This window comes from Monodon monoceros, unplaced genomic scaffold, assembly GCF_005190385.1.
Source record: "Monodon monoceros isolate NGI ecotype Baffin Bay Population unplaced genomic scaffold, NGI_Narwhal_1 Super_Scaffold_2, whole genome shotgun sequence".
In the NCBI taxonomy this organism is placed as follows: Eukaryota; Metazoa; Chordata; class Mammalia; order Artiodactyla; family Monodontidae; genus Monodon; species Monodon monoceros.
In genome coordinates, this window is record NW_021703776.1 from 9,228,606 (window position 1) to 9,253,510 (window position 24,905).

The 24,905-nt window shown below is 53.3% G+C and overlaps 1 protein-coding gene across 6 annotated transcripts in view; it reads left to right on the forward strand.

The window, feature by feature from the left end:
* Nucleotides 1-3,618: 3,618 nt before the first annotated feature.
* The window catches only part of CAMK2B (calcium/calmodulin dependent protein kinase II beta), a 95,279-nt gene continuing 73,992 nt past the window's right edge, over nucleotides 3,619-24,905 (forward strand). For 2 of the 6 annotated variants that reach the window (XM_029233203.1, XM_029233205.1), the window contains exon 1: nucleotides 3,820-3,887. In XM_029233203.1, the coding sequence (XP_029089036.1) occupies nucleotides 3,823-3,887 (65 nt within the window). In that variant the 5' untranslated portion in view covers nucleotides 3,820-3,822. Of the gene's footprint in view, nucleotides 3,888-24,905 lie in introns of all 6 variants that reach the window. The other 4 variants (XM_029233200.1, XM_029233202.1, XM_029233199.1 and 1 more) reach the window with 4 other exon arrangements.

The following is a 24,905-nucleotide window of genomic DNA, read 5'->3' on the forward strand; positions in this document are numbered from 1 at the left end:
CATCACTACCATCACCATCATTACCACCACCATCACCACCATCACCATCACCACCACCATCACCATCACCACCATCATTACTACCATCACCATCACCACCACCATCACCACCATCATTACCACCATCACCACCACCATCACCACCACCACCATCACCACCATCATTACCACCACCATCACCACCATCATTCATCATCACTACTACTGCCTCCATCACCATCACCACCATCATCACCATCATTATCACCATCACCACCATCACCACCATCATTGTCACCATCGCCACCATCACTGCTACTATCACCATCCCCACAACTATCACCATCACCATCACCGTCATCACCATCCCCACCACTACTACCATCAACTCCCCACATGCCTGCCATAGTGTCCTGCATGGGCTGCCATGTCAGGGCCAGGTGATTGGAGATTGATGAACTAGGGTCTTCCTGCTCTGGGGTACGGCAGCCTGCTCTTCCAGGCAGATGGCTAGGACTGGGAGAGGTGGTGGCAGTGACATCCCTCCCATGACAGCAACCCCTGGAGGCAAGGGGGATAGGGGAGGCCGTGGCTTTCCTGTGAGAATGAGCCCCATGTGCAGCACTTTTGGCTCTGCAGATGTGATGCTTGCTGCCATGGTGACCGTCCTAACAATAACCTCCCAGAACTGATATTCCCCACATCCATCCCAGCTGCCACCTGGGAGAGAGAGCCCTCCTCACTGACGAAAACCAGCTAGAAAGGATAAGGTGGGAGGTGGAGATGACGTGGAGGTGCAGGTAGAAGAGGGCCCTTCTTGCAAGAGGGGTGAGAGGCCAAAGCCAGATGAGAGGGCTTCTGGGGTCTGGAACTCCAGAAAGCATCATGGCTGGTAGCCCTTCTCCCTTCCAGCTTTTCCACTCTTCTGGGGAGGAACCCTCTGGGTCTGGAGGTGGGGAGTGGGTTGTCCTGTGAGTGGAGTTGAGGGGTTGGGCTGTATAGGCAGGGACCCTCTGGGTCCCTTTGGTAGCTCAGTCATTCCTCACTGTGGTGCCCTGATCACCCTGCCCTCCCTGCTCTCCTCAGGGTCACTCGGTGTCATGCCTTTAATATTCCAGCCCAGAGGAGGGGCTGCCCTGTTGACCTCAGGAGCTAACAGGAGTAGAACGGCGGCCTCAGATCACGCCCTTTTAGTGACCCTGACCTCATGTAAACTTGATCCTGGGCAATCTCCCCACCCGGGGGAAGGGACCTCAAAACAGACACCCAGAGTGCTGTGTCCTTGCCCAGGCCTGTAGGACGCCGTGCATGTGTGTGAGTGTGCATTGAGTGTATATATGTGTGTGTATGTGAGTGTGCGAGTGTATGTTTGAGTGTGTGTGCATATGTGTACGGTATATGAGTGTGAGTATGGGTTGTGTATGTGTGTGTATTGTGTGAGTGTGTATGTGTGTGAGCGTGTATTTGTGTTTGTATGTGTGTGTGTGAAAATAAAAAAGAGGCTTAATGGGGCAGTAAGGCTTGAGTCCCAGCCACTTCTTGGCTTTGTGACATTGGGCAAGTTGCTTCACCTCTCTGTCTCTCCGCTGTCCCCCCTACTAATGGGGGGATCATAATAGTATATGTCTCCTAGGACTGTTTGAGAATTAAATGAGATAATACATGTAGAATGCATATAAGCAAATCAGTGTCTGCTGTCATGGTGATTTTAATGCCACTTGATCATTGCGTGGCCTCACACTGGAAGGAGCACGTGTGACCCTGTCAGCGCACAGGGTCTGCTTGTAGCCTGGGCAGAGCCTGGTTTACTGGGGGGTGCAATTTTGTTTTGTTTGCTTGCCAATTGTATTCTACTGTGTGGGACTGTCTCCTTCTCCTTCCGCTGCAGATGGCCCAGCATGTGTGGGGAGAGGCTCCTGTGGGGCAGAACACAGCCGCAAGAGCAAGCCTCTGTTGGTGGGTGAGGGGCCTCCAGTCCTCCCCTGGCTGCCCCAGGAGAGGTGGGCGCCTGCCCATGAAGAGGCACCTGGGGTGCTCTGGTTCCAGCACTGAGCCCTGAAGGCGGTCTCCCCCTCTGCCCTGCCCTGCAGAGGTCAAGGCCACATCCTCCACAGGGCCCCCTCTGCCCCCAGTCCGGGTCCGGCCTTTACCCCAAGTGTTCCTTGGCCTCCAGCTGTCTCTTGGGTGCAGGCTGGGTCTGCAGAACCACCCAGTACAGGGACTGGTCACCACCTGGTCTGCTCACCTGCCTGACAGCCGTGTGCCAAAGGCATCCTGGTCGGGGGGACCCTGGGTCCATCCCCACCGCCCACTCCTGCCTTGGAATCCCTGCATTAGATCTTTTATCCAGGAAATATTTATTGTGGCTTCTGGGACCAGCCCCGGGCCGGCCACCAAGGTGAGAGAGATGCGCAGGACAGGCCCAGACCCTCTGCCTGGGGAGCCCACGGTGCAGCAAGTGGCTCCTGTCAGGGCCTGCTGAGCCGCCCAAATCCGGAGCTGGCTGCTGGAGACTGCACGCCCGCAGGGCCTCCGCACGGACCCCGGCCCTTCCCCCTGAGGACCATGGGGCTGCTGAGCGCAGTGGGTTGTCTTCACGGGATCTGAAGTGCCGGCTCTGGATGGCAGCCTAGGTGTGGCCCTGGGAGGGACCCTTCTGTGGGGCATGGGGTCGGCCCAGCCTTGCCTGCCCCTCCCCCCCGCTCGCCCCTCCTCCTCTCCTGGGCCACTTTCAAGATGGACCCGCTTCTTCCAGGCCCGAGCTGGAAGCAGGCAGGTGGACTAGGCCTGGGAGAGGGAAAATGTGTGCCCCTACCTGGGCAGGGGGGCTGAGAGCTCTCAGGACCCCAAGATGCAGACGGAGCAGCCACTGTTTCCCTGATTCGACACTCTGCCTGAACTGGCAATGTCTGTTCCTGGGACCTCTGTTCCAGACACCCCAGTGTCCAGTGCTAGGAGGAGGGAGGGAGGGAGGGAGGGGCTAGGACCATGGGGGAGGGGGTAGCCTTCACCCTTTCATCTCCCACTCCCAGTGTCCCCAGGGTGCAGGCCTGGTCTGGGAGGCTCCTGGGCAGCTCTGCCAGGGGGCTGCACTGTGCGGTGTGTAGAGTGGTGGAGACCCGGGCAGGAGGGGTCCTGTAGCATCTCCTCCTGGGGGTGTGAGGAATGAGTCTGTGGAGGGAGGGCTCCCCCCTCCCCCATGTGCACCTGAGGCCCCTCCTGAGGTCCAGGTCAAGGCTGGCCTTCAGGGGAGAGAGGGGGCTAGGTTCACTGTGTGCAGTCTCGTGTGTGTGTGTGTGTGTGTGTGTGTGGCGTGCAGGGAGTCGCCAGGAGGCAGCGGAGAAGCAGGCTCAGGGAGCCAGCGGTTCCCTGTGTGCTTCGTCCCAGGCGCATGGCCGCGGGTGCTGGTGCCAGCGCAGCATGTGCAGGGCCAGGGCGCGAGTGCGAATTCTGGGAGCAGGAGTGGGTGCGAGAGCGTGTGCAGGGCGCGGGCGCTGCTGTAGGTGCAGGGCTCAGGTGCGTGTGCGGGTGCGAGTGTAGGGCGCGACTGCGGGCGCGGGGAGCGTGCAGGGGGCGGCGGGCGGGGCGGGCGCGGCGGCGGCAGTGACAGCGTCGCCCGCGCTCCCCGCGCGTAGGTGTGCGGCGCGCTCCTGGCGAGCACGGAGCGCGCAGATCTCGCGTGCGCTCGCCGCCCGGCGCAGCCCAGCCCGGCCCCCGCTCGGCGCCGCGAGCCGAGGTGTCGCCCGCGCCCGCTCCCGTGTCGCCGCCGTGCCCGCGAGCGGGAGCCGGAGTCGCCGCCGCCCGAGCGCAGCAGAGCGCACGTCAAGCCCGTCCGTCGCCGCCATGGCCACCACGGTGACTTGCACCCGCTTCACCGACGAGTACCAGCTCTACGAGGATATTGGCAAGTAAGAGCCGCGGCGCGTGCGGGCTGGGCCGGGGACCCCGGAGGGCGCCGCGCTCCGAGGGCCGGGACCCTGGAGACCCAGATCCTCTGCGCCGCCGGCTCCGGGTGCACTGCGGCCCCGCGCGACCCCGGCTCCTCCCGGCTCCGAGCCCGGAGCGCACGGCCTCGCGCGGCCCCGACCCCCGGGCCCCCGGGGCCCAGCCGCCGGACCTCGGCGCGCGCGGCCCTACCGGGCCCTGTCCAGCGCGACCGCCCGGCCGGAGGCCCCGGCTCGAGGCGCGGGGCTCGGTGCAGCGGGGGCGGCAGCAGGTGTCCCCGGAGCGCCCGGCAGACGTGACGCATTTGGCGGCCGGAGGTCGGAGAGGAGCGGCGCGCGGGGGTGGCCGCGGGGCCTGGAGCGCGGGGGAGGGGGCGGACCTAGCCGAGAGGGTCGTCCCCGGCGCGAGCCGCGCTGTCCCCACCCCCAACAAGCGGCTGGGCGCGGGGGCGGCGGGACTTGCTCTGCGCCTGCTTCTCCGCGTGGCTCCATCCGCGCGGGGGGTGCCAGCTGCGCTCCGCGCCGCGTGGGAACAGCCTCTGCTGTGGGTGCCCAGGGGAATCGGGGTTCTGGAGGATTTTCCCCCAGATCCTTCTGGAAAGGGGAGTCTGGAGTGCTGGGGGCTGAGGTCAGGGAGCTTGGATCAGGTCACCGGGGTGAAGATGAGGGGGTGAGGTGGGAGCCTGATGAGCTTCAGGGTCATGGAGGCAGGTGGGGGCTGGATTCTGGAGAGTTGTTTGCGGGGAGGTGATGGGAGGGACTTTGAAAGCTCGTTTCAGGTAGGGCCTCACCGGGGAACAGGTGGCTCCTGGGCTTTGCTCGCCAGCAGGAGCCGTGTAGGGCCCTAGACCTGCCTCTGCCTCCGGGCTCTACCCCGAAGCGGGTCGGCGGCTCCTCTTTGGCCTGCGGGTCTCCACTCTGTGCATCAGGGTGGCTGCACCTGGCATCTCCACGTCTGGCTCCAGAACTCCTGAAGCCCTGGCTCCAGCCCGGCGCGGCCAGAGCCCCGTTCTCCTCCGTCCTCCTCCAGCCCACCCCGTGGAAGGGGCGCTGGCGAGGTTTCCTCTTACGCATCCAGCGGCAGATCTTTTTTTTTCCTTTTATTAAGAAACGTCTGTGGTGATACCTTGTGTTGGCGAGGGAAGCTGATCACTGATAATTGTGGGCGCGAGCTGGGAGGAGTGCGGGGGGTGTGAATTCCCCAAGCCTCCCTGCACGTGGGGGACGATGCCAGTTAGGCCTGGGGGCTGCTGAGGGAGTGGGGTGGAGTGGAGAAAGCCCGTGGCAGGGTGCGGGCAAGGCTGGGCCCTGGGGACCCCAAAATTCGCTTCCCTCAGGTAGGGGCTGGTTGAGTGCCTGTCCCCAAGGCAGGGGGACCTGGAGAGCAGAGAAGGGATCCAGCACACAAACTGTGCATCCCGGAGGCCCTGAGGAAGCTTCCGGGGCATGTCTGGGAGCAGGCCTGTGAGGACAGGGCGACGGGCTGGTGGTCCTCAGGTGGGAGCAGGTGGTTGTCCGAGGCAGAGGGTGGCAGTGGGGGGAAGGTTACCCCATTCTAGGGGATCTTCTTGTCGTTTCTCTGCTTGTGCCCAGGCCCTCCCACCAGGCACCCCCGGGCCCTTTGGCAGAAATGCCTCTTCCCGTCCACCCCGTCTCCTCAACCTGAAGCTGGCTCTGCTGACCTCTCCTTCACTTTTCTGTGAATCCCCCTGGGCCAGCGGCCCTGTAGGGTGGTCAGATCAACCTCGGGCCTCTGGTTGCAGCAGCAGCGACTGGCTATTCTCATCGCTGCCGTCCACACTCACACTGGGGGATGGAGGTCCTTGGGGCTGCCCTCGGGGAGGCCGGGAGGGGTGGTGGACCCTGCAGTGGAGGCCAGGCTCCTCGGGAAGGGAGCTGGGGGCCTGGGGTGGGAGTGGGTGAGGAAGCCTAGCTGTCTAGGGGTCCCAGGGGCCTGGGAGAGGAGGGGAAGACACCCCACCAGCTGGGCCAGCCCAGCACCCCTTGGCGGCGCCCCCAGGCACCAGGCCCAGTGCGGGATGCCCAGGGGCCTGTCACAGCCCTGCTGGGGCGTCCTGGGGCGGGGGAGGAGGCTGGGCCAGTGCAGGGTGAGCTGCAGCGGGGCAGGTGGTCAGGAGGGAGGGTCGGGCACTGAGGCCAGCGTCTCTGCCCGGGGCTGGGGTCCGCAGTGGCCTTGTCGGTGGTTGTTGACAGTGCCTGGCCGGCCTGAGGCACAGTTGGTGTTGCTTCCCGGCCCAGGTGGATGCGTCCAAGTTTATTTAAAGCTGCAGCCCCTGGCACCAGTCAGGCAACACTAAACTCCCTGCCTGGGAAGGGCCGGGCCACAGGCCCACAGCTGCTCTCATGACGCGGTCACCAGCCTCACCCTTCCCTGCCCTGTCCCCTTCTCCACCTGTCCCACCCTCGCCACTGCTGCCTCTGCGCGGGATCGTTCCCTGGCGACCCGGGCATTGGGTCCGAGGGCCAGGAGAAGCTCATTTCTGGGGCTCTGCCCTTCCTTGCCGGGCCGGGGCAGGGCTCCCCGACACCAGCCTGGAGGCCTAAGTCCTGGGTCAAGAGTCACCTTGAGCCCCGGACAGTCACGGGTCAGGGTGGTGAAGCCCTCGGCCCAACACGGACCGGCCAGCAACATGGCTTAAAATGTTTCCATATTGGATAGATTTTTTTAAATGGAAAAAAAACTTCCAGGAGTAATAAAACAAACACTTGTGTCTCTTCTACCCGGAATTGGAAACTGTTCCTCTTTTGTCATTTTGGCTTTAAGTCCTTTATTTTAAATTGTAAGAAATAAAGCGTTACAAAGAAATGTTAAGTAACCATTCTCCAAACTGACTGTCATGCATTTGGAATTTATCCTGCCAGACTCTTTTTGCTTCATTTATGCACAGATAGAAGGATCGCCAACTAATATATAGGATTCTTTGGTGTTTTTCCTTTAAACTTTACATAAAAATTTGGGAACGTGCTTCTTCACTCAGCTTAGGCTTCTGGGCATCTGTGCATGGGGACACATTCTGACCTTTCACCGCTGCTTGTGTGTAGTGACCGTAGTATCTGTAGTACGTCACGCTCCCTTCCTCATGGCAGTCTCGGTGTTCCCAGAGTTTCTCTCTTCCACTCCTGCAGCGGGTTTGCTGGCGCGCAGGTGTGAGGGTTTCTCTAGGGTTTGTCCCCCCTGGTGGGGTTGCCAGCGGGGGTCCGGGTGTTCTCTGTGTCCGCCCTGGGCCCACTCCCTCCGGCCCCCTCCCCGGGCTTGGTGCCAACCTGATTTGTCGGGCTGTTTGTTGGGTAGGAAGCAGTCTTGCATTTTGTGTTCAGGCTCCCGAAGCTTCCACTTTGGGGAGTCATCCCCTTTAAAATATGAGTGGTTCCCCGCCAGGGAGAAAGCAGCTCCCACACGGCTTTGGATATAATTCAGGGGTTCATGGGCCCCTCCCCACGGGGGAAGGTTGTAACAACCCCTAAGGGGCGCATCACTTGGAACATTTGATTTTATTTGATTTGAGTTGCCGGGGAATCCCCCCTCCCCTCTCCCCCCCATTTTATAGGCATAGAACTGCAGCTCAGGGTGGGTGGGCAACTTGCCCTGGCAGCCGGGAAGGCCCCCATCTCCAGCCCAGGGCACCCCTGTCCCTCCCAGCTTCCCCCGAAGCTCAGCTAGGCCCCGAGCTGACCTTGGTATGTCCTTGGTTCCATCCAGCGTGCCCCAGTCGGGGGACAGCAGGTCCTGTCCCGGGCTGTGACCCCTCGCCAGGAGGATAACCATCGGCTTTCTTGGCGTCCTCTCAACTAGCAAGCGGCCTGCTAAGTAGTTAATAGATAAACTCAGGAAATTCAGAGCAAATCGACTGTGAGCCTCCTGAGCTCCGAAGCCTGGTTGCCAGGAAAGACAGGACTCAGGTGGGGGAGGAATCACCGTGTTTGCTTTCTTCGCTCTCGGGCACACTGGGTGCTTCCTGCCCCAGGGCCTTTGCCAGCGCTGTTCCCTCCTCCTCCGATGGCCACACAGGTCATCCCCCTGGCTGCTCAGCGAGGTCCCCGTGCCCCCTTCCCGCCTCCCGCCCCACTCAACCTCTCCCCACTTCTGTCTTCCCCTGTCACTTGGCACCATCTGACACCAAGGTGTGGGGCAGGTCCTGCCCACAGTGGGGTCTCCTGCACGTGCGAGGAAGGGGTGAGTGAACCCGGTGGCCTCTGTCTCCTAGGCTGGCCCCCAGCGCTGGAGTCTGGGTGCCTAATGTAGGGTATTTAGAGAAGAAGTCGCACATGTTGAGGCTGCTGTGAGATGCACATGAAGGTGAGGCTAGTTTAGTTACTATTGAACGGTATTTTTATACCATAACCTACTTTGCTGAGAGCTAAGAATATATCTTGCGCTTGCGACTTGCACTCTTTCTCTGCTGGTAACAGTTAAATGGTGCTTATTACATTAAGCTGCTTGATCTGTGAAATAGGTACCGTGATCACTCCCAGTTTGCAGAAGAGGTGCCTGAAGCTCAGAGAAGCTCCACACGGGGCCAGAGTTTGAATCCAGGCAGTTGACTCTGGAGTCTATCTTCTGCTTCTCTCAGAAGCTCATGACCCTATCCCATTCTGTGTTTTTAAAATACTGTTATTCCACTGGCCGACTCATGGCCCGCTTGTGGTTTCCTCTGACCCTGGGCTCCTCAGGGCCTCACCTGTCCTTAGCAGGCTGCTCACCAGGCCTTCTTTGTGCTTTTCCAGCACAAAGGCACTGCCCTACGGTTCCTTTTTGTAAAAACGTCATTTCCTTTGGTCGTCCCTCTGTGACAACCAACACTGCCCCCATTTGAGGCCGGCAAGGCTTAAAATTTTATTTTATTGATTAAACAGACAACCAGGATAGTATCTTATAAAGAAAAACCAATACGTAAGTATGTGCAGCAAATGTGACTCTTCCACACTCGAGTTTCCTCATCCCGCAGAGGAACCTGGCCTGTCCATTTTAATGTCAGTATAAGGATATATGTGTGTGTATATAGACGCAGGTATGCATACTCACACATATACACGTCACACACATGTAGGGTTTTAAAAACACGGATGCAGTCGCCGTATATGTGATTCTGCAGTTCGTTTGCCTCTAACACTTTTTCATGATGATCCCTCCATGTCAGAGGGACTTTTCTTACAGCTAAGTGCCTGCCAGTTCTCTTAGAAGCAGAGATGGGTGTATAGGTGGTGGCCATATTTTTAAAACCAAAAATGGGTGCCCCTTCTCTGACAAGCACGACAGAGGGAAGAGAGGATGCTGTGTTTGAAATTGGGGCTCCCAGGGTTATCAGGAATGCATGATCGTAGTGGAGGAAGGAACACTTTTGTTCTTGGTGGGGCCCGGGTGTGGGACACAGGGGTCTTGTTCAAAAAGAAGCCAAGAACGTATTCCTCTCCTTTTTTTAAAAAAAAATTGGGGGGGATCCCCCAAGAGCCTAGGGGAGAGAGACGCCATGTCGGATTTTCTTTCTTCTACTTAAAACGAAATTCTAGCAGAGATGGTTCCCTTAGAGAGCCCATACTGAGCTGCCTGGAATTTACCAAATGCTTTAATAAGAAAGACCAAGGGAAAAAAAAAGGAAAAAAAAAGAAAAAGAAAGACCAAGGGGAGGCGACATGAATGGCGTCTGCTCCTTGGAAACATTTTGTCCCTCCCACTGCTCTCTGTGGCCACCTGGTCCAAGGCAAGAGATGTGGCCTTTCTGGAGATTTCAAATATATTTTTGACATGTTTAATTCCCCCTCTCTCCCTCCCCTCAAAATGGAATCTGATTTGGTTATTTTTAAAGCATCTTTCACAGCTGCAAGTCACTTTGTTAGTGTAGAAACGTAAAAATGCATTATGTATAACTTGGTTTTCCAAAAATTATCATATTGGCATGTTACATAGAAATATATATTTTATTCATATAAGGATCTGAATCTATTTAAAACATATTTAAAATGAAAACATCCTCGTGGTGCTCCTAGGTGCCTAACTTTCTGGTGGCCTTTATCTCCTAGGTTAGAGGGTCACCAGCTCGTTCGGTGGCCGCAGTTCCTGGTGGACATAGTTCTTTTGCATTGACATAATGATCCTAAAATAACTGAAGTTATGATTCTTTGTTAAGCCAGATACAAGCATTTGTTGAATTCTGGAACAGATTGGCTAGGGCATAGATTTAAGAACATTTTTTTGGAGGACGCATAACCCACGCTGTTCTACGGGCCTAATTTGAGAACTACCACCTTTCCCCACTTTATGAGCAGCCGGTGGGCACTGGGGGGAAGAGATGCTGTGACCGTTACCATGAAACGGGAAGCGTGTCCTGTCCTCGGATGTAACAGGACGCCATGGCGTCGGGCACATCCAAGTTGGTGCCCGTTTGCAGCAAGGAGCTGGGGGGCAGCCCCTGCCTTCCTGTCACTCAGCCCACGCTGAATTCCAGGGCTTAGAACCATGCCCAGCGCACAGTAGGTGCCCAACAGAGTGGCTTCGTGTCACCCTCTAAAAGATGGGAGCCTTGTAGGTGGCTGGGGGCGGAAGGTGCTGGTGGTCTCGGAGGTCCTCGGAGATGCCCGGCCTGAGTGGCCGTCCGTCTTGTCACCTGATGAAGGGTGGCATGACTTAGGTGCTGGCCACGGAGCTTGATGCCAAAGGATTTGCAGCGTTCTGCCCGTCTCTTAATAAAGTTCTTCACGTGGCTTTTGATCTTGTACGTTGAGGTGCAGCCTGATTTTCAAAGCCGTTGGTTCAATCCAGGCCGTCTGTTAAGGGCTTTCTGGGTGAAGAACTCCGGTCTAGTTAGGAGCTGCACCTGCTGAAGGAGGCGATCAGGGCGGTGGATCGCAGTCCCCAGCTGCACCTGGCAGACCCCACCTCAGACCAGCTGTATCAGACACGAGGAGGACGCTGGTGATCCAGTGGGCAGCGCAGACACAGATCCTGCAGGGGCCTCTGTGCCCCAGGCCAGGCCCCCATGCCTGCTCCCTCTCTGGGCTCTGTGAGAGCCTCACCTGACCACATGTTTGGAATTTGCCTTCCTTTTTCTGAACACTCCACGAAATTACCCCCTGACCCTATCCAAGTCACCTGGAGCAGGCCTGTCCAGAAGAAACAAAACTTGAGCCACAGATGTCAGGCACAAGTGCAATTCAGACCTTTCTAGTACTTACAAAAAAACTAAACAAAGAAACGGGTGAAAAGAACTTTAATAGTATATGTATTTAAGTCAGTTTATCCAAAATATTATTTCAACATGTAATCAATACAAAAATTATTGTTCAGCTATTTTATATTTTAAGAAGTGTTATGTTTTTGAAATCTGTTGTGTGTTTTACACATACAGTACATCTCAGTGTGGACCAGCCACGTTTCAGGTTCTTAGGGCTGCACGTAGGCAGTGGTTACTGTATTGGACAGTGCACAACTAGAGTTTCAAGGTCATTTCTATTATTATTATTACTATTTGCAACTTTTCTGGTTTCTTTTGCTCTTCACACATTCAGCAAGTCTGCCTGCACACTGGTCATTTGCCAGGCATTTTCTAGGTGCTTAGGAAACAGTGAACAAAATCGAGGGTGCCAGCCCTCATGGAGCTTATACTGGTGGGAGAGGCAGGTAATAAACATTAAACAAATTATATGATCAGGTTCTTAGGTGATTAGTACTTCTGCTCTGGGAATAATTAAGGAAACTCACGAGTGCCATTTAGGAAGGCTGTAGTTATAAAAAGGGTGGCCAGGCCAAGGAAAAGGAGAGAAGCCTCAAATTGCTACAATCAGGAATGAAAGGGGACATTACAACTAACGTTATAGAAATAAAAGACGATAAGGGAATTCTATGAACAATTGTGTGCCAAGTTAGAGATAACCTAGGTGAAACAGACCAATTCTTAGAAAGACACAAACAATTGAAATTGACTCAAGAAGAAATAGAAGATCTGAAAAGACTTATAACAACTAAAGAGATGAATTAATAAATTAAAAGTTTTAAAATGTCCTACAAAGAAAAGTCCCTCAGGCCCAGATAACTTCACTGGTAAAGTCTATCAGACATTTAAAGAAGAATTAATACCAGTCCCTCGAAAACTTTTCCAAACAATAGAAGAGGAGGGAATTCCCAGCTCATTCTGTGAAGCCAAGAACTACCCTGATACCAAAACCAGACAAAGACATCTGAAGAAAACTACAGACCAATATTCCTTATGAATATAGGTGCAACATTCTCAACAGAATACTAGCAAAACAAAACTAGCAGCATATAAAAAGGGGTCATTATGAGCAGGTAAGATTTATCCCAGGAATAAAAAGTTGTTTCAAGACACAAAATTCAATCAACGTGATATGCCGTCTTAACAGAATAAACAAAGAAACCATATGATCATTTCAATAGATGCAGGCAAAGCATTTGACAAAGTCTAGTACTCTTTGCTGCTAGAAACACTCAACAGACTAGGATTAGAAAGGAACTTCCTCAACTTGATAAAGTGCCTCTATGGAAACCCCACAGCTAACATATTTAATGGTGAAAAACTGAACACTTTCTCCCTAAGACCAGGAGCAATCAAGTATGTCAGCTCTGTCCACTTCTATTCAACGTTATACAGGAGGTTCTAGCCAGGACACTTAGGCAAGAAAAAGAAATAAAAGGCACCCAGGTAGGAGAGGAATAGGTAAAACTACCTCCATTTACAGATATCATGATCTTGTATAGAGAATATCCTAAGGAATCCCTGTAAAAGCTGTTAGAACTGAAAAATGAATTTAGCAGAATTGCAATATACAAGATCAAGACACAAACATCCATTATATTTCATTATACTAGCAATGCTCAATTCCAAAATAAAGTTAGGAAAAGCCATTTCATACAGTAGCCTAAAAGAATAAAATACATAGTAAGAAATTAACAAAAGGTAGTACAAGAGTTGAATGTTGAAAGCTACAAACTACTGTTGAAAAAAATGAAAGAAGAGCCAGATAAATGGAAAGACATTTTATGTTCATGGATCTTAAGACTTAATATCGTTAAAATGGCAGTACACTCCAAGTTGATCTACAAGTTCAGTGTAATACCTATCCAAATTACAGCTGCCATCATTTCTTTATTTATTTAGGCTGCACCAGGTCTTAGTTGTGGCATGTGGGGTCTTTTAGTTGCAGCATGTGGGCATCTAGTTCCTTGACCAGGGATCAGACCTGGGCCCCCTGCATTGGGAGTGTGGAGTCCTACCGACCGGACTACCAGGGAAGTCCCTCAGCTACCTTTCAAAAAAATAAATAAAAATAAAATTCATATGGAAATGCAAGGAACCCAGAAGAGCCAGACGGTCTTGAAAAAGAACAAAGTTGGAGGACTCAGACTTCCCAATTTCAAAACTAACTATACAGCTACAGCAGTCAACACAGAGTGGGTATTGTCCGCCATAAAGGTGGGCATAGTGTGGCAAGAGGATAAACACATAGATCAGTGGTATAGGATCGAGAGTCTAGAATAAACCCATACATCAATGGTCTGTTGATTTTTTTTGAAAAGGATGGCAAGACAATTCAACGGGGAAAGAATAAGGGACTGTTCAACCAGTGGACAATTGCGTATCCGCCTGCAAAAGAATGAAGTTGGAACCCTACCTAACACCAGATACAAAAGTAGATATACTAGTGAACAGTAAGCACACAAGATGCTCAACATTGTTATCTCAAAATGGGTCATAGACCTAATTCTAGGAGATAAAACCATAGAATTCTTAGAAGAAAACTTAGGAGTCTATCTTTGTGACCTTGGGTTTGGCAATGGTTTCTTAGGCGCAACACCATAAAGCACAAGCAACACAAGAAAAGTAAATACATTGGACTTAATTAACATTAAAAAACTTTTGTGCTTTAATGGACACCATCGGGAAGGTGAAAAGACAACCCACGGAATGGGAGAAAATATTTGCAAAGCATATATCTGATAAGGCACTTATATTTAGAATATTTTAAGAACTCACTACCTAACAGTAAAAAGACAAATGGCCCAATTAAAAAATGGGCAAAGGACCTGAATAGACATTTCTCCAATAAAGATATACTAATGGACGATAAGCACACGAAAAGATGCTCAACATCTTTGGAAAATGCAAATCAAAATCGCAATGACATCCCACCTCACTTCCACTAGAAAGGGTAGAATCAAAAAGACAGACAATGCCAAGGGTTGGTGAGGATGCAGAGTTGGAACCCTCATGTACTGCTGGTGGGAATGTAAAATGGTGCAGCTGTTACGGAAAACAATTTGACAGTTCCTCAAAATGTTCCCTTCCTAGGTATGTACCCAAGGGATATGGAAACAAATATCCAAAGAAGACATACAGATGGCCAATAGGCACATGAAAAGATGCTCAACATTGCTAATTATTAGAGAAACGCAAACCAAAACTACAATGAGGTATCACCTCACACCGGTCAGAATGGCCATCATCAAAAAGTCTATAAACAATAAATGCTGGAGGGGGCGTGAAGAAAAGGGAACCCTCCTACACTGTTGGTGGGAGTGTAAATGGATACAGCCACTATGGAGAACAGTATGGAGGTTCCTTAAAAAACTAAAAATAGAACTACCATATGATCCAGCAATCCCACTCCAGGGCACATACCCGGAAAAGATGAAAACTCTAATTTGAAAAGATACATGCACCCCAATGTTCATAGCAGCATTTACAATAGCCAAGACATGGAAACAACCTAAATGTCCATCAACAGATGAATGGATAAAGAAGATGTGGCACATATCTACAATGGAATATTACTCAGCCATAAGAAGGAATGAAATAATGCCATTTGCAGCAACACGTATGGACCTAGAGATTGTCTTACTGAGTGAAGTCAGTAAGACAGAGAAAGACAAATATCCATATATTACGTATATGGAATATGTGGAATCTTAAAAAATGATACAAATGAACTTATTTATAAAACACAAAGAAAATTAAGACACAGAAAACAAACTTACGGTTACCTAAGGAGAAAGGAGTGGGGGAGGGATATATTAGGAGTTTGGGATTGACAGATACACAACACTATAATATAAAATAGGTAAACAACAAGGACCTACTGTCTAGCACAGGGAACTATATTCAATATCTAGTGAAAAAACCCCATATATCCACACAGAAACTTGTTCATAGCAGCATTAGCCACAGAAGCCAAAAGGCAGAAACGACCGAAATGCCCATCAGCTGATGAACGGATAAAGAAAGTGTGTTATATCCACACACTGGAGTATTATTCGTGCATAAAAAGAAGTGGAGTACATTATGGCTTGTGGTGCCTGAGGGCAGGGTCCAAAGCGCCGAGGCCAAGCTGCAGTGAGCCATCCCCCATGTTCCTTAGCCCCAGCCTTCAGTCTGTCTCACACCAGGGCACCTGTCACTGTGCCCAGAAGCCGCTGAGAGCCACCTGGGAGCCGGAGGCTGGAGATTGGCGTGGGACAGACAGCAGGGGGTGAGAGGCCGGGAGGGGACACCCACAAACCTCTCCTGTTGCTCCCCCAAGTCCTGGTGTTCCATTTACCATGGTCTGGACTGGCTTTGGGTCCAGAGTGGTCTCCGAGGGGACACAAGGCCATGGCGGGACACAAGAGGCCGCATCCCCACCCTGTCCCCCGACCCGGATCGTGCTCCTGGACACAGTTCCGGAAGGCACCATCCTCGCACCCCTCTCCTGGCCCTGACTGGGGTAGGGGTTTGTGCCAGGATGGGCGCTGGAAGGTGAGGCCCCTCTGGGAGCAGGAGTGGTGGGTCCCAGCGGGTGTGGTGACGGGCGTGCGTGGCAGGAGGGGACAGGCTATCAGCGCGACTGGCAGTGACGGGAAGGGCTGGAGTGGGGATGGAGGCCAAACCCCAAACCCTGGGCTCCGTGATTCTGGGACGTCTGGTCTCCTCCTTCCCGGGCCCGCACGCCTCTGTCACCACCTCGGCTGGGTGCTCGCCCTTCTTTCTCCCTTCCTCCCTGCACCTCTCCTTACCTCCTCTTCTCCTTAGGCCCCTTCCCCAGGCTCCTGTGTCTCCCACTCCTTCTGTCCCCTGGGGCACCCTCCGGGCTGGGCTGTGACCCCCGCTGGCCTCGTCCCCAGCTCCCTGGCCGAGGCAGATCCAGGAACCCGTGAGCGCCTAGGAGCAGGGCTTGGCCGGGAACCCAGCAGACAAGTGCCACACGGGGTGAGGGTCCTCCAGCCCCTCGTGAAGACCGGTGTCGGGGAGGACACCGCCGTAACGCCTCAAGCTCGCGGTCCCACTTCTAGGGACCAGTAGGTGCCTTGGCTTCCGAGCTCTGCGCCTGGCGTTGCCCCACATGCCGGGGATCCACTTGCTTCTGTCCTGAGTGAGCCCCTTGGGACTGTCCCATCCAAGACTCCTGGGCCAGAGCCTGGGCGCTGAAGCCAGGGCTCCGGTGTCCCCGTCGTTCCAGTGTGGGGTGGGCCCTGGCGTCTCTTCATCTGTGCTGTTTCCTTCCTCGAGGGTCTGTGGCCCCTCAAGTCTGGGGTGGGGGGGCCTCGGAGCAGCAGTGAGACTTCTGGGGTGCAGACCGTGGTCCCTGAAAGGCGGTGCTTTTCGCGGTTCCTCTGCAGGCCTGAGCATGGGCGCGTTCGTATCCTTCCATTTTTATTTTGTGATCCGTGAACAAATGCTCATCTTGACCACTTGCCTGCGGGGCAGGCTGCCGAGGACGGCCTGTCCTGGGGCAGGTTAACCTCTCTCTTCCACTTCAAGCTCAGACTTTTCTTTCCTTCTCCCTTCAGCTGCGCCCAGGCTCTTCCTGGTGTGGTGACCGACGGGCCTTCCCCCCATTGGGCTGGCGGGACCCCGTGGAGCAGAGGCTGGGGGGCTGGCTTGGTCCCTCTGTTCCCCGTCTCCTCTCCTTTCTCCCCTCACTTAAAGGATGCTTAGCGGTCTCTCCTGATGCTGTCGTGGGGACGCCTTCTCCAACCTCCCCATCCTCAGGCTCCTCTGCGCTGAAATGCAGGTGATTCCTCCCTGTGGACTGAGCTGTCGTCTGAGCTCCAGTCCCCTCTGCTTTCCCACGACCTGTGTCCCTCCACCCCGAGGGACAGTTGGCGCTGGCACTGGGTGGGGGGCCAGGGCTCGGCTTTGCTGGGGACTTCTGTGCTGTCACCTCTCAGGGTGCGTGGGGTCTTCAGCCTCGGTCCCCACTGGGGCGCAGTCTGCGTGGACTGCAGAGGGGCGACCCTGCCTGTGCCTGGGCCCTGACTGGGCCCATCACAGCTGCTCGTCCCTTTCAGCTCATGGCTTTCTGTCTGGGATTGTTATGCTTTTTTCTCCTCTAAATTTCTCTTGTTTGTCAGCAGAGGTTAAGGTTTGATTTGTCATGTGGTTCCAAAGGCGCTCTTTTTAAAAACCTGATTTTTAAAGTCAGCACGACAAGTTACCAATTTCTTCCATTTTTTCTTAATGATTTCTTAGAGACACGGCTGCCTATCCTACCAGATTTTTTTTTTGTGGTAAAGTATATATAACATAAAACTTACCGTCTTAACCATTTTAAAGTGCACAGTTCAGTGGCATTAAGTACATTCACACTGTTGTGTTATTATCACCACCATCATGCATCTCCAGAATGTTTTCATCCTGCAAAACTGAAACTCTGTCCCCATTAAACGCTAACTCCCCATCCCCTCCCCCCAGCCCCTGGCACCCACCCTCCTACCTTCTGTCTCTGAATTTGACCACTCTGAGTACCTCATGTAAGCGGAAGCATACGACGGTTGTCCCTTTGTGTCTGGCTTATTTCACTGAGCATAATGTCCTCAAGTTTTATCCATATTGTAGCATGTGTCAGAATTTTCTTCTTTATTAAGGCTGAATAATATTTGATCGTATGGGTGGACCACATTTTGCTTATCCCATTCACCTGTCGATGGACTTTGGCTCTCGTGGTTATTTTCTCTACTTTTTAAATTTTCTTTATTGTTTTGTTAAAGACTTTTTTGACGTCGATGATTTTTAAAGTCTTTATTGAATTTGTTACAGTATCGCTCCTGTTTTACGTTTTGGTTTTTTTGGCCACGAGGCATGTGGGATCTTAGCTCCCCGACCAGGGATCGAACCCGCACCCCCTACATTGGAAGGCGAAGTCTTAACCACTGGACCGCCAGGGAAGTCCCTCTTGTGGCTCTTTTAAAGAACAGAATACATGGTCTCCTCCTGCTGGCCACGACTTCTCAACACTGGGCTGTGTGGCCTTGGGCCACCATGTAACCTCTCTGGTTTCATTTTCCCTCTCTATAAACTAGGAGGGTTTGTCAAATGACTTTGCGGGGTCCCTCATGTCTCCAGGAATTGGCTCTGTGGAAACCCCACTTCCTTCCTCTGAGACTTGCCACAAAGCTCACCTGTCAGATGCTTGGGTGTCCACAGGCCCATCACACAGGTGTTTGCATTCCCGGAGAATAAAACTTAAGAGGGATGAAGTCGAATTGACCTGAAACGCAAAACAAAAACAAACCCCTAGAGCTTTAATGGATACACACCTCGTAGGAAAAAAGAATCAAGTGGCCAGGAAGCCCATTGTTCTAAGCTCCAGATCCCCTCGGGTCGGGGCCACTGTGGGTAGCGATCGCCGCCCACATGCCCTGCCTCCTGCCAGGGCCGCGGAACCTTCCATTCGGTGTCCCTCCTCCCCGTCTGTCTACTCCTGCTTGTCCTCTGTGAGCTGCGTGGCCTCAGCAGTAATTTCAGGCCCCCGGGGGGTTGACTCAGTTCTGTCCCTGTCAGTGACTGCCTGGCACTGTGACGAGGGGGATGGATGTGGCTTCGAAGAGCTGCCTTTGAAGGTCGCTCTGCGGGCCCCTCGCTCACAGACCCGGGCTGGGAGGACAGTCCCCGGCCACTGTGGTTGGGTGTGCATCCAGCTGTCCTGTGACCCGAATCGGCCCTCAGGTCCATCCACGGTTGCACTGGGAAGGCAGCCACTGGGCTGCTTTCCGGAGCACACTGGCCCTTCCAGCTGTGCTGGGTGTGTCCCAGATGTGGAGACTGGAGCCAGGCTCCGTCCCCATCCAGGGTGGCCCCTGAGTGTGAAGGTGGCAGATGGGGGTGCAGCTGGGGTGGGCCCTGGGCTCAGGTTCTGGGGGGCCATATTAAGAGCACGGTGACCTGGAAGGGATGTCAGTGTCCCCAGATCAGGACAGTCAGCCTGAGCCCGAGGTAGGCGAGTGGGCTGACCTGGACCCCAGCACCGGGCCCAGATCAGCAAGTGTGAGCTGCTCCTTGCCGGAACCTCCTGTACCAGTTCCTTCGGTGCCTCTGCTGGACCTCCCTGGGCTCTCCTGGCCTGGCCGTCAGTGGTGGGCAGCTGACCATGGACCAATGCCGGGGGGGCATGTGTCCTTGGCCTCTGGCCTTGCGGGGTTCTCTCTGACACTCCCAACTACAGTTTTCCTTTTGGAACAGAAATCTCAGGGTTCACATGCACGACTTCTCAACACCGCCCCCCAGCACCCCTGTGGAGAGGCATCAGGTCTCTGCGTCTCTGGGGTGAGGTGGGCGGGCAGGCAGCTCCCAGAGTCCCCCAGCTGAGCACCTCTATCACCACACAGTTCTGTCATCTTTATAATTGAGGTGAATTCACTTCCTTCCCATAACATGTTCATGCTTGTGAAAATATCAAAGTGTTTGCAGTCATTTGTTGGTGAAATGGCTTGGTGCTCTCTGTCTAAGTGTCAGTAGAAGGGAGGCCCATGATGTGACACCCCGGCTTTGTCCGTGGCTGGAGCAAGGATGGTTGTGGGTATCCAGGACGGTCCAGGGTCCTCTCTCTGAGCTGGCTCTTCACGATGGAAAACAGAGGAAAAGTCAATAACGGTTCCGGCATCCTCTGTGGTCCCTGGTCTCTGATAATTCAGGGTGAGTTGATTTTTGCCTGGTGGGCACTCAAGGGGGACGTGCATGCACCCCAGGCAGGGCATGGGGCCAGGGGCAAGAGATCCAGGACAAGGGCCCCGAGTGGGGTGCCACCTGCACACAGGGTAGTGGGAACCCTGGGCCCCTCCAGGCCTGGCCGGACCTTCCTGTCCATCCCAACGTCATCCCCGGCCCCTAGATCACTGCCAGCTTCCCTTGACAAGCTGGAATCCCGTGCTGTCAGGATTCTGGGGGCAAACAGGAGCAGACACAAGGGCTGCCCTTGAAGGCTCCAAGTTCATCTTAGGGGGCAAACAAAAACGTGCCTTGCTCCCTCTCTCCCGAGCATGTAACACACAGGGCCACAGCGGCTGCAGGTGGCGAAGGGGTGGGGGTTGCCTTCACATATAAAGAGCTCCTACAGGTCAATAAGAGCCAAAATTCCAACTGAAATACGGATGAAGGGTGTAAGCAGGTAGTTCACAGAAAACGAAATGGAAGTTCTTTCAACCCGTGAAAACATGAAGAATAGAAATTAAACCAGAGCCAGTGCTCGCTTGCTCCTGAGTTCACCTCGGGCTTCAGGTACGAGACGGTTCTTCCAGGTGGCCCATGGGCTGGTGAGGCGGCCTTGATCAGTCTCCGGGCTCAGCTCTCCTGAAGCTAATGAACAGAGGCCCTGGGTGTTGTGGGTGGGCCTGGGATGGGCTGAGGCCCCACAGCGTAGGCAGGAGAGGAATTCCAGAGATCCTCCAGTCCAGGCTGAGCTGTCCAGCTGCGGGAGGCCCTGCTCACCCCCCTCCCCCCTCCTCCTCCGGTAGTCCTCCCAGCGAGTGCCCCGCCCCAGGGGCCAAGCAGGGCCAGAGTGTTCCTGTTAGCTGCCCCCCAGCCTCTGCAGAGGCCACTGCAGGCCGCGCTGCCGGCTCTGACCCGCAGGCTGTGCCCCGGCCTGGTGGGAGGAAGGGGCACCGGGCACCAAGGGGTCCAGGGTGGTGCTGGGGCTTTCCTGCCCTCCTGTTCCACCTCTGTCCTTATTTTGGCCTTTGCTTAATGCAAACCCAGTACTCGGGTCATCTCCATGGCTTCTGGGGAGTGGGGCAGGGCCCAGTGTAGTTGCTACTGAGGAGTGTACTGGAGAGAAGGGTGGAGAAGGAGAGAGAGAGACACCCTCACGGAACGGGGGAGGGAGGGGTGGGCGAGAGTGAGGGGCACACAGACGTGAGCCTGGCCCCACGAGAAGCCCAGGAATGGCGCGTGCCCATGGAGGCTGCACGCGACAGGCTGGATTTGAGGCGGGTCCTCAGCGGACACCAGCTCTTGCCCAGGGGCCTCTCTCTCTCTCTTGTCCCCTGGGACAGCCTGCAACACCCTCCCCCAGCAAGCCTCTGGCCTGGCCAGGATCTCATCCGCCCCACCCCTTCCTCCACACTCCGCCCCATGCACAGAGGGGGAGGGGAGTTGTGGCATCCCCGTCGTAGTCCCCTTTCTAGAGGCGCCTGATAAATGTTAACAACTGGGCTGGTGGGCGGCGGGGACCCTGATCCATAGAGCTTGCCCATCCCTGTGGCGTAAATACCCCCACCATGTCTAACGTCAAGCTACCAGCATGACGTCAACCACAACGTTTGGTTTTCTGTAGCCAGTAAGAGCCAGCCTGTGAGCCAGACCCGGAAGGAGCCCTGGCAGCTGAGCCCCTGCTCTGGCCGCAAGCCCCCAGCCCCTGCTCTCCGTGCTGGGATGGCGCTGCTAGACTTCTGCTCAGCTTAGGTTCCCAGACTCAGCGGCTCCTGCCCCGCCCCCACTGGAATATTCCGTCTATTCCCACCCAGCCACCTACTCTTTCTGAGCCAACAGAGGGCACCTGATAGGCGAATGTGCAGGAAGGGTGTGGAGGGGTGTCTGCGTTTAGGTCTTGCCTGTGCCACCCACAGTGCCGTGAGCAAGGCATTGGGTGCCCTCACCCTTCCCATCTTCCACAGGGGTCCTGAGAGCCCAGGGGCAGACACTTTGGAAGCTGTAGAGGGTGGTCCCAGTGCTATCAGATCTGGAGAGTCTGTGACACCCCCAACACCCTCCTCACCCTGTGCACGTCCTCGGTCGCGCTGGGGTGTCAAGGTTTCAATGTGACTCAGATATACCGGAATTTTCCTTATGCTTTTCTTTCTTTCTTTTGGCGTGTCGGGTCTTAGTTGCGGCACGTGGGATCTTTTGTTGTCGTGGGCTTCTCTCTAGTTGTGGCTCACGGGCTCTAGAGTGCACGGGCTCAGTAGTTGTGGTTCGCGGGCTTAGTTGCCCCGCAGCATGTGGGATCTTAGTTCCCCTGACCACCCGCGTCCCTTGCATTGGAAGGTGGATCCTTAACCACTGGACCACCAGAGAAGTCCCTTCTTATGCTTTTCTGCCTGTGGTTAAAAAAATCCCCCAACTCCCACCCCTGTCATAAAAAGATACTTTGTTTTCTCTTTATACTTAAAAAAAAAACCTGATGGACTTTATTTTTTAGAGCAGTTTTATGTTTACAGAAATATTGGATGGAAAGTAGAGAGTTTCCATATTTACCTCACAGCCAGGCCCCAGTTCCCTTTCCTGTAACCATCTCACTTGCGTTCAGACGTGATACACTTGTTACACTTGATGACCAATGTTCCTACGTTAATATTAACTGAAGCCCATAGTTTCCATAGGGTTCCCTCTGTGTTGCACAGTTCTACAGGATTGACAAAGGTATGATGTCATGCATCCATCATTACAGTATTCCAGATCCTCTGTGCTCCTCTATTCGTCCCCTCCCATCCTCCAGAGCCCCAGACAGCCACTTTTTACTGTCTCTATAATTTTGCCTTTTCCAGAATGTCATGGAGTTGTGAATCATACGGTGTGTAGCCTTTTCAGATTGGCTTCTTTCGCTTAGTACCATGCATTTAAGTTTCCTTCCTGTCTTTTTGTGACTTGATAGCTCATTCCTTTTTAGTGCTGAATAATATTCCCTTGTCTGGAGGTTCCGCAGCTTAATTATCCATTCAGTCTACTGAAGGATGTCTTGGTTGCTTTTAAGTTCTGGCGATTATGCATACACCTACTATAACCATTTGTGTGCAAGCTTTTGTATGGACATAGTTTTCAACTCCGTTGGGTAAATACCAAGGAGCACGATGGCTGGATCACATGGTAAGACTGTGTTTAGATTTGTTAGAAACTGCCAAGCTGTCTTCCAGAGCAGCTGCCCCATTGTGCGTTCCCACCAGCAACGAGTGAGAGCTCCCGTTGCTCCACAGCCTCACCAGCATGTGGTGGTGTCTGTGTTCTGGATTTTGTCCGTTCTAATAGGTTTGCGGTGGTATCTCATTGTTTTAATTTGGATTTGATGACATATGATAAGGAGCATCTTGTCATATGATTATTTGCCATCTGTATACCTTCCGTGGTGAGGTGTCTGTTAAGGTCTTTGGCCTATTTTTAATCAGGTTGTTCTTTTTATTATTGTTGCTTTTTTTTTTTTTTATTTTGCGGTACGCGGGCCTCTCACTGTCGTGGCCTCTCCCGTTGCGGAGCACAGGCTCCGGACGCGCAGGCTCAGTGGCCATGGCTCACGGGCCCAGCCACTCTGCGGCATGTGGGATCTTCCCAGACCGGGGCACGAACCGGCATCCCCTGCATCGGCAGGCGGACTCTCAACCACTGCGCCACCAGGGAAGCCCCTATTGTTGCATTTTAAGAGTTCTTTGTATATTTTGGATACGAGTCCTTAATCAGATACGTGTTTTACAAATATTTTCTCCCATCTGTGGCCTGTCTTCTCATTTGCTTACCCCATCTTTCACAGAGCAGAAGTTTTTTATTCTAATGAAGCCCAGCTTATCAATTCTTTCTTTCATGGATCATGCTTTTGGTGTTGTATCTGAAAAAGTCATTGCCAAACCCAAGGTCACCTAAATTTTCTCCTGTGATACCTTCTGGGACTTTCATAGTTTTGCATCTTACATTTAGGTCTATGATCCATTCTGAGTTAATTTTTGTGAAAGGTGTAAGGTCTGTGTCTAGATTCATTTTTTGGCATCTGAGTGTCCAGTAGTTCCAGTACTGTCTTAGACTGTTCAGGCTGCGATAGCCAAATACCATGAACTGGGTGGCTTATAAACAAAAAAGATTTGTTTCTCACAGTTCTAGGAAGTTCAAATCCAAGATCATGGCTCTGGCAGAATCAGGGTCTGGTGAGACCTGCTTCCTAGATGGTCATCTTTCCCCTGTGTCCTCACATGGCAGAAGGGCTGGAAAGATTTATCTGGGGTCTCTTTTATAAAGCATTAGTCTTGTTAATGAGGGCTCTGCTCTCATGACCTAATCACCTCCCAAAGGCCTCACCTCTTAATACTGTCCAATTGGGGTTAGGATTTCAACATATGAATTTGGTGGTCGGGGCCTGGGGGTGGGCATGGACACAAACGTTCGGTCCATAGCAAGCACCATTTTTTGAAAAGACAATCTTTTCTTCCTTGAATTGCCTTTATTCCTTTGTCAAAAATTGGTTGACTGGGCTTCCCTGGTGGCGCAGTGGTTGAGAGTCTGCCTGCCGGTGCGGGGGACGCGGGTTTGTGCCCCGGTCCGGGAAGATCCCACGTATGCCACGGAGTGGCTGGGCCCGTGAGCCATGGCCACTGAGCCTGCGTGTCTGGAGCCTGTGCTCCATAACCGGAGAGGCCACAGCAGTGAGAGGCCTGCGTACCGCAAAAAAAAAAAAAAAAAAAAAAAAATTTGGTTGACTATTTGTGTGGGCCTATTTCTGGGCTCTCTATTCTGTTCCATTGATCTATTATCTATTCTTTTACCAAACCACACTGTCTTGATTACCGTAGCTTTATAGTCTTGAAGTCGGGTAGTGTCAATCCTCTAACTTTGTTCTTCTCAACAATATTGTGTTGGCCATCATGGGTCTTTTGCTTCTCTGTCTGTTACATTTGATCTTAGCCAAAAAGCCGAGAAGCAATTTTTGCCTCTCCGTATAAACTTGAGAATCAGTTGGTCTATAGCCGTAAGATATCTTGCTGGGATTCTGATTAGGGTTACG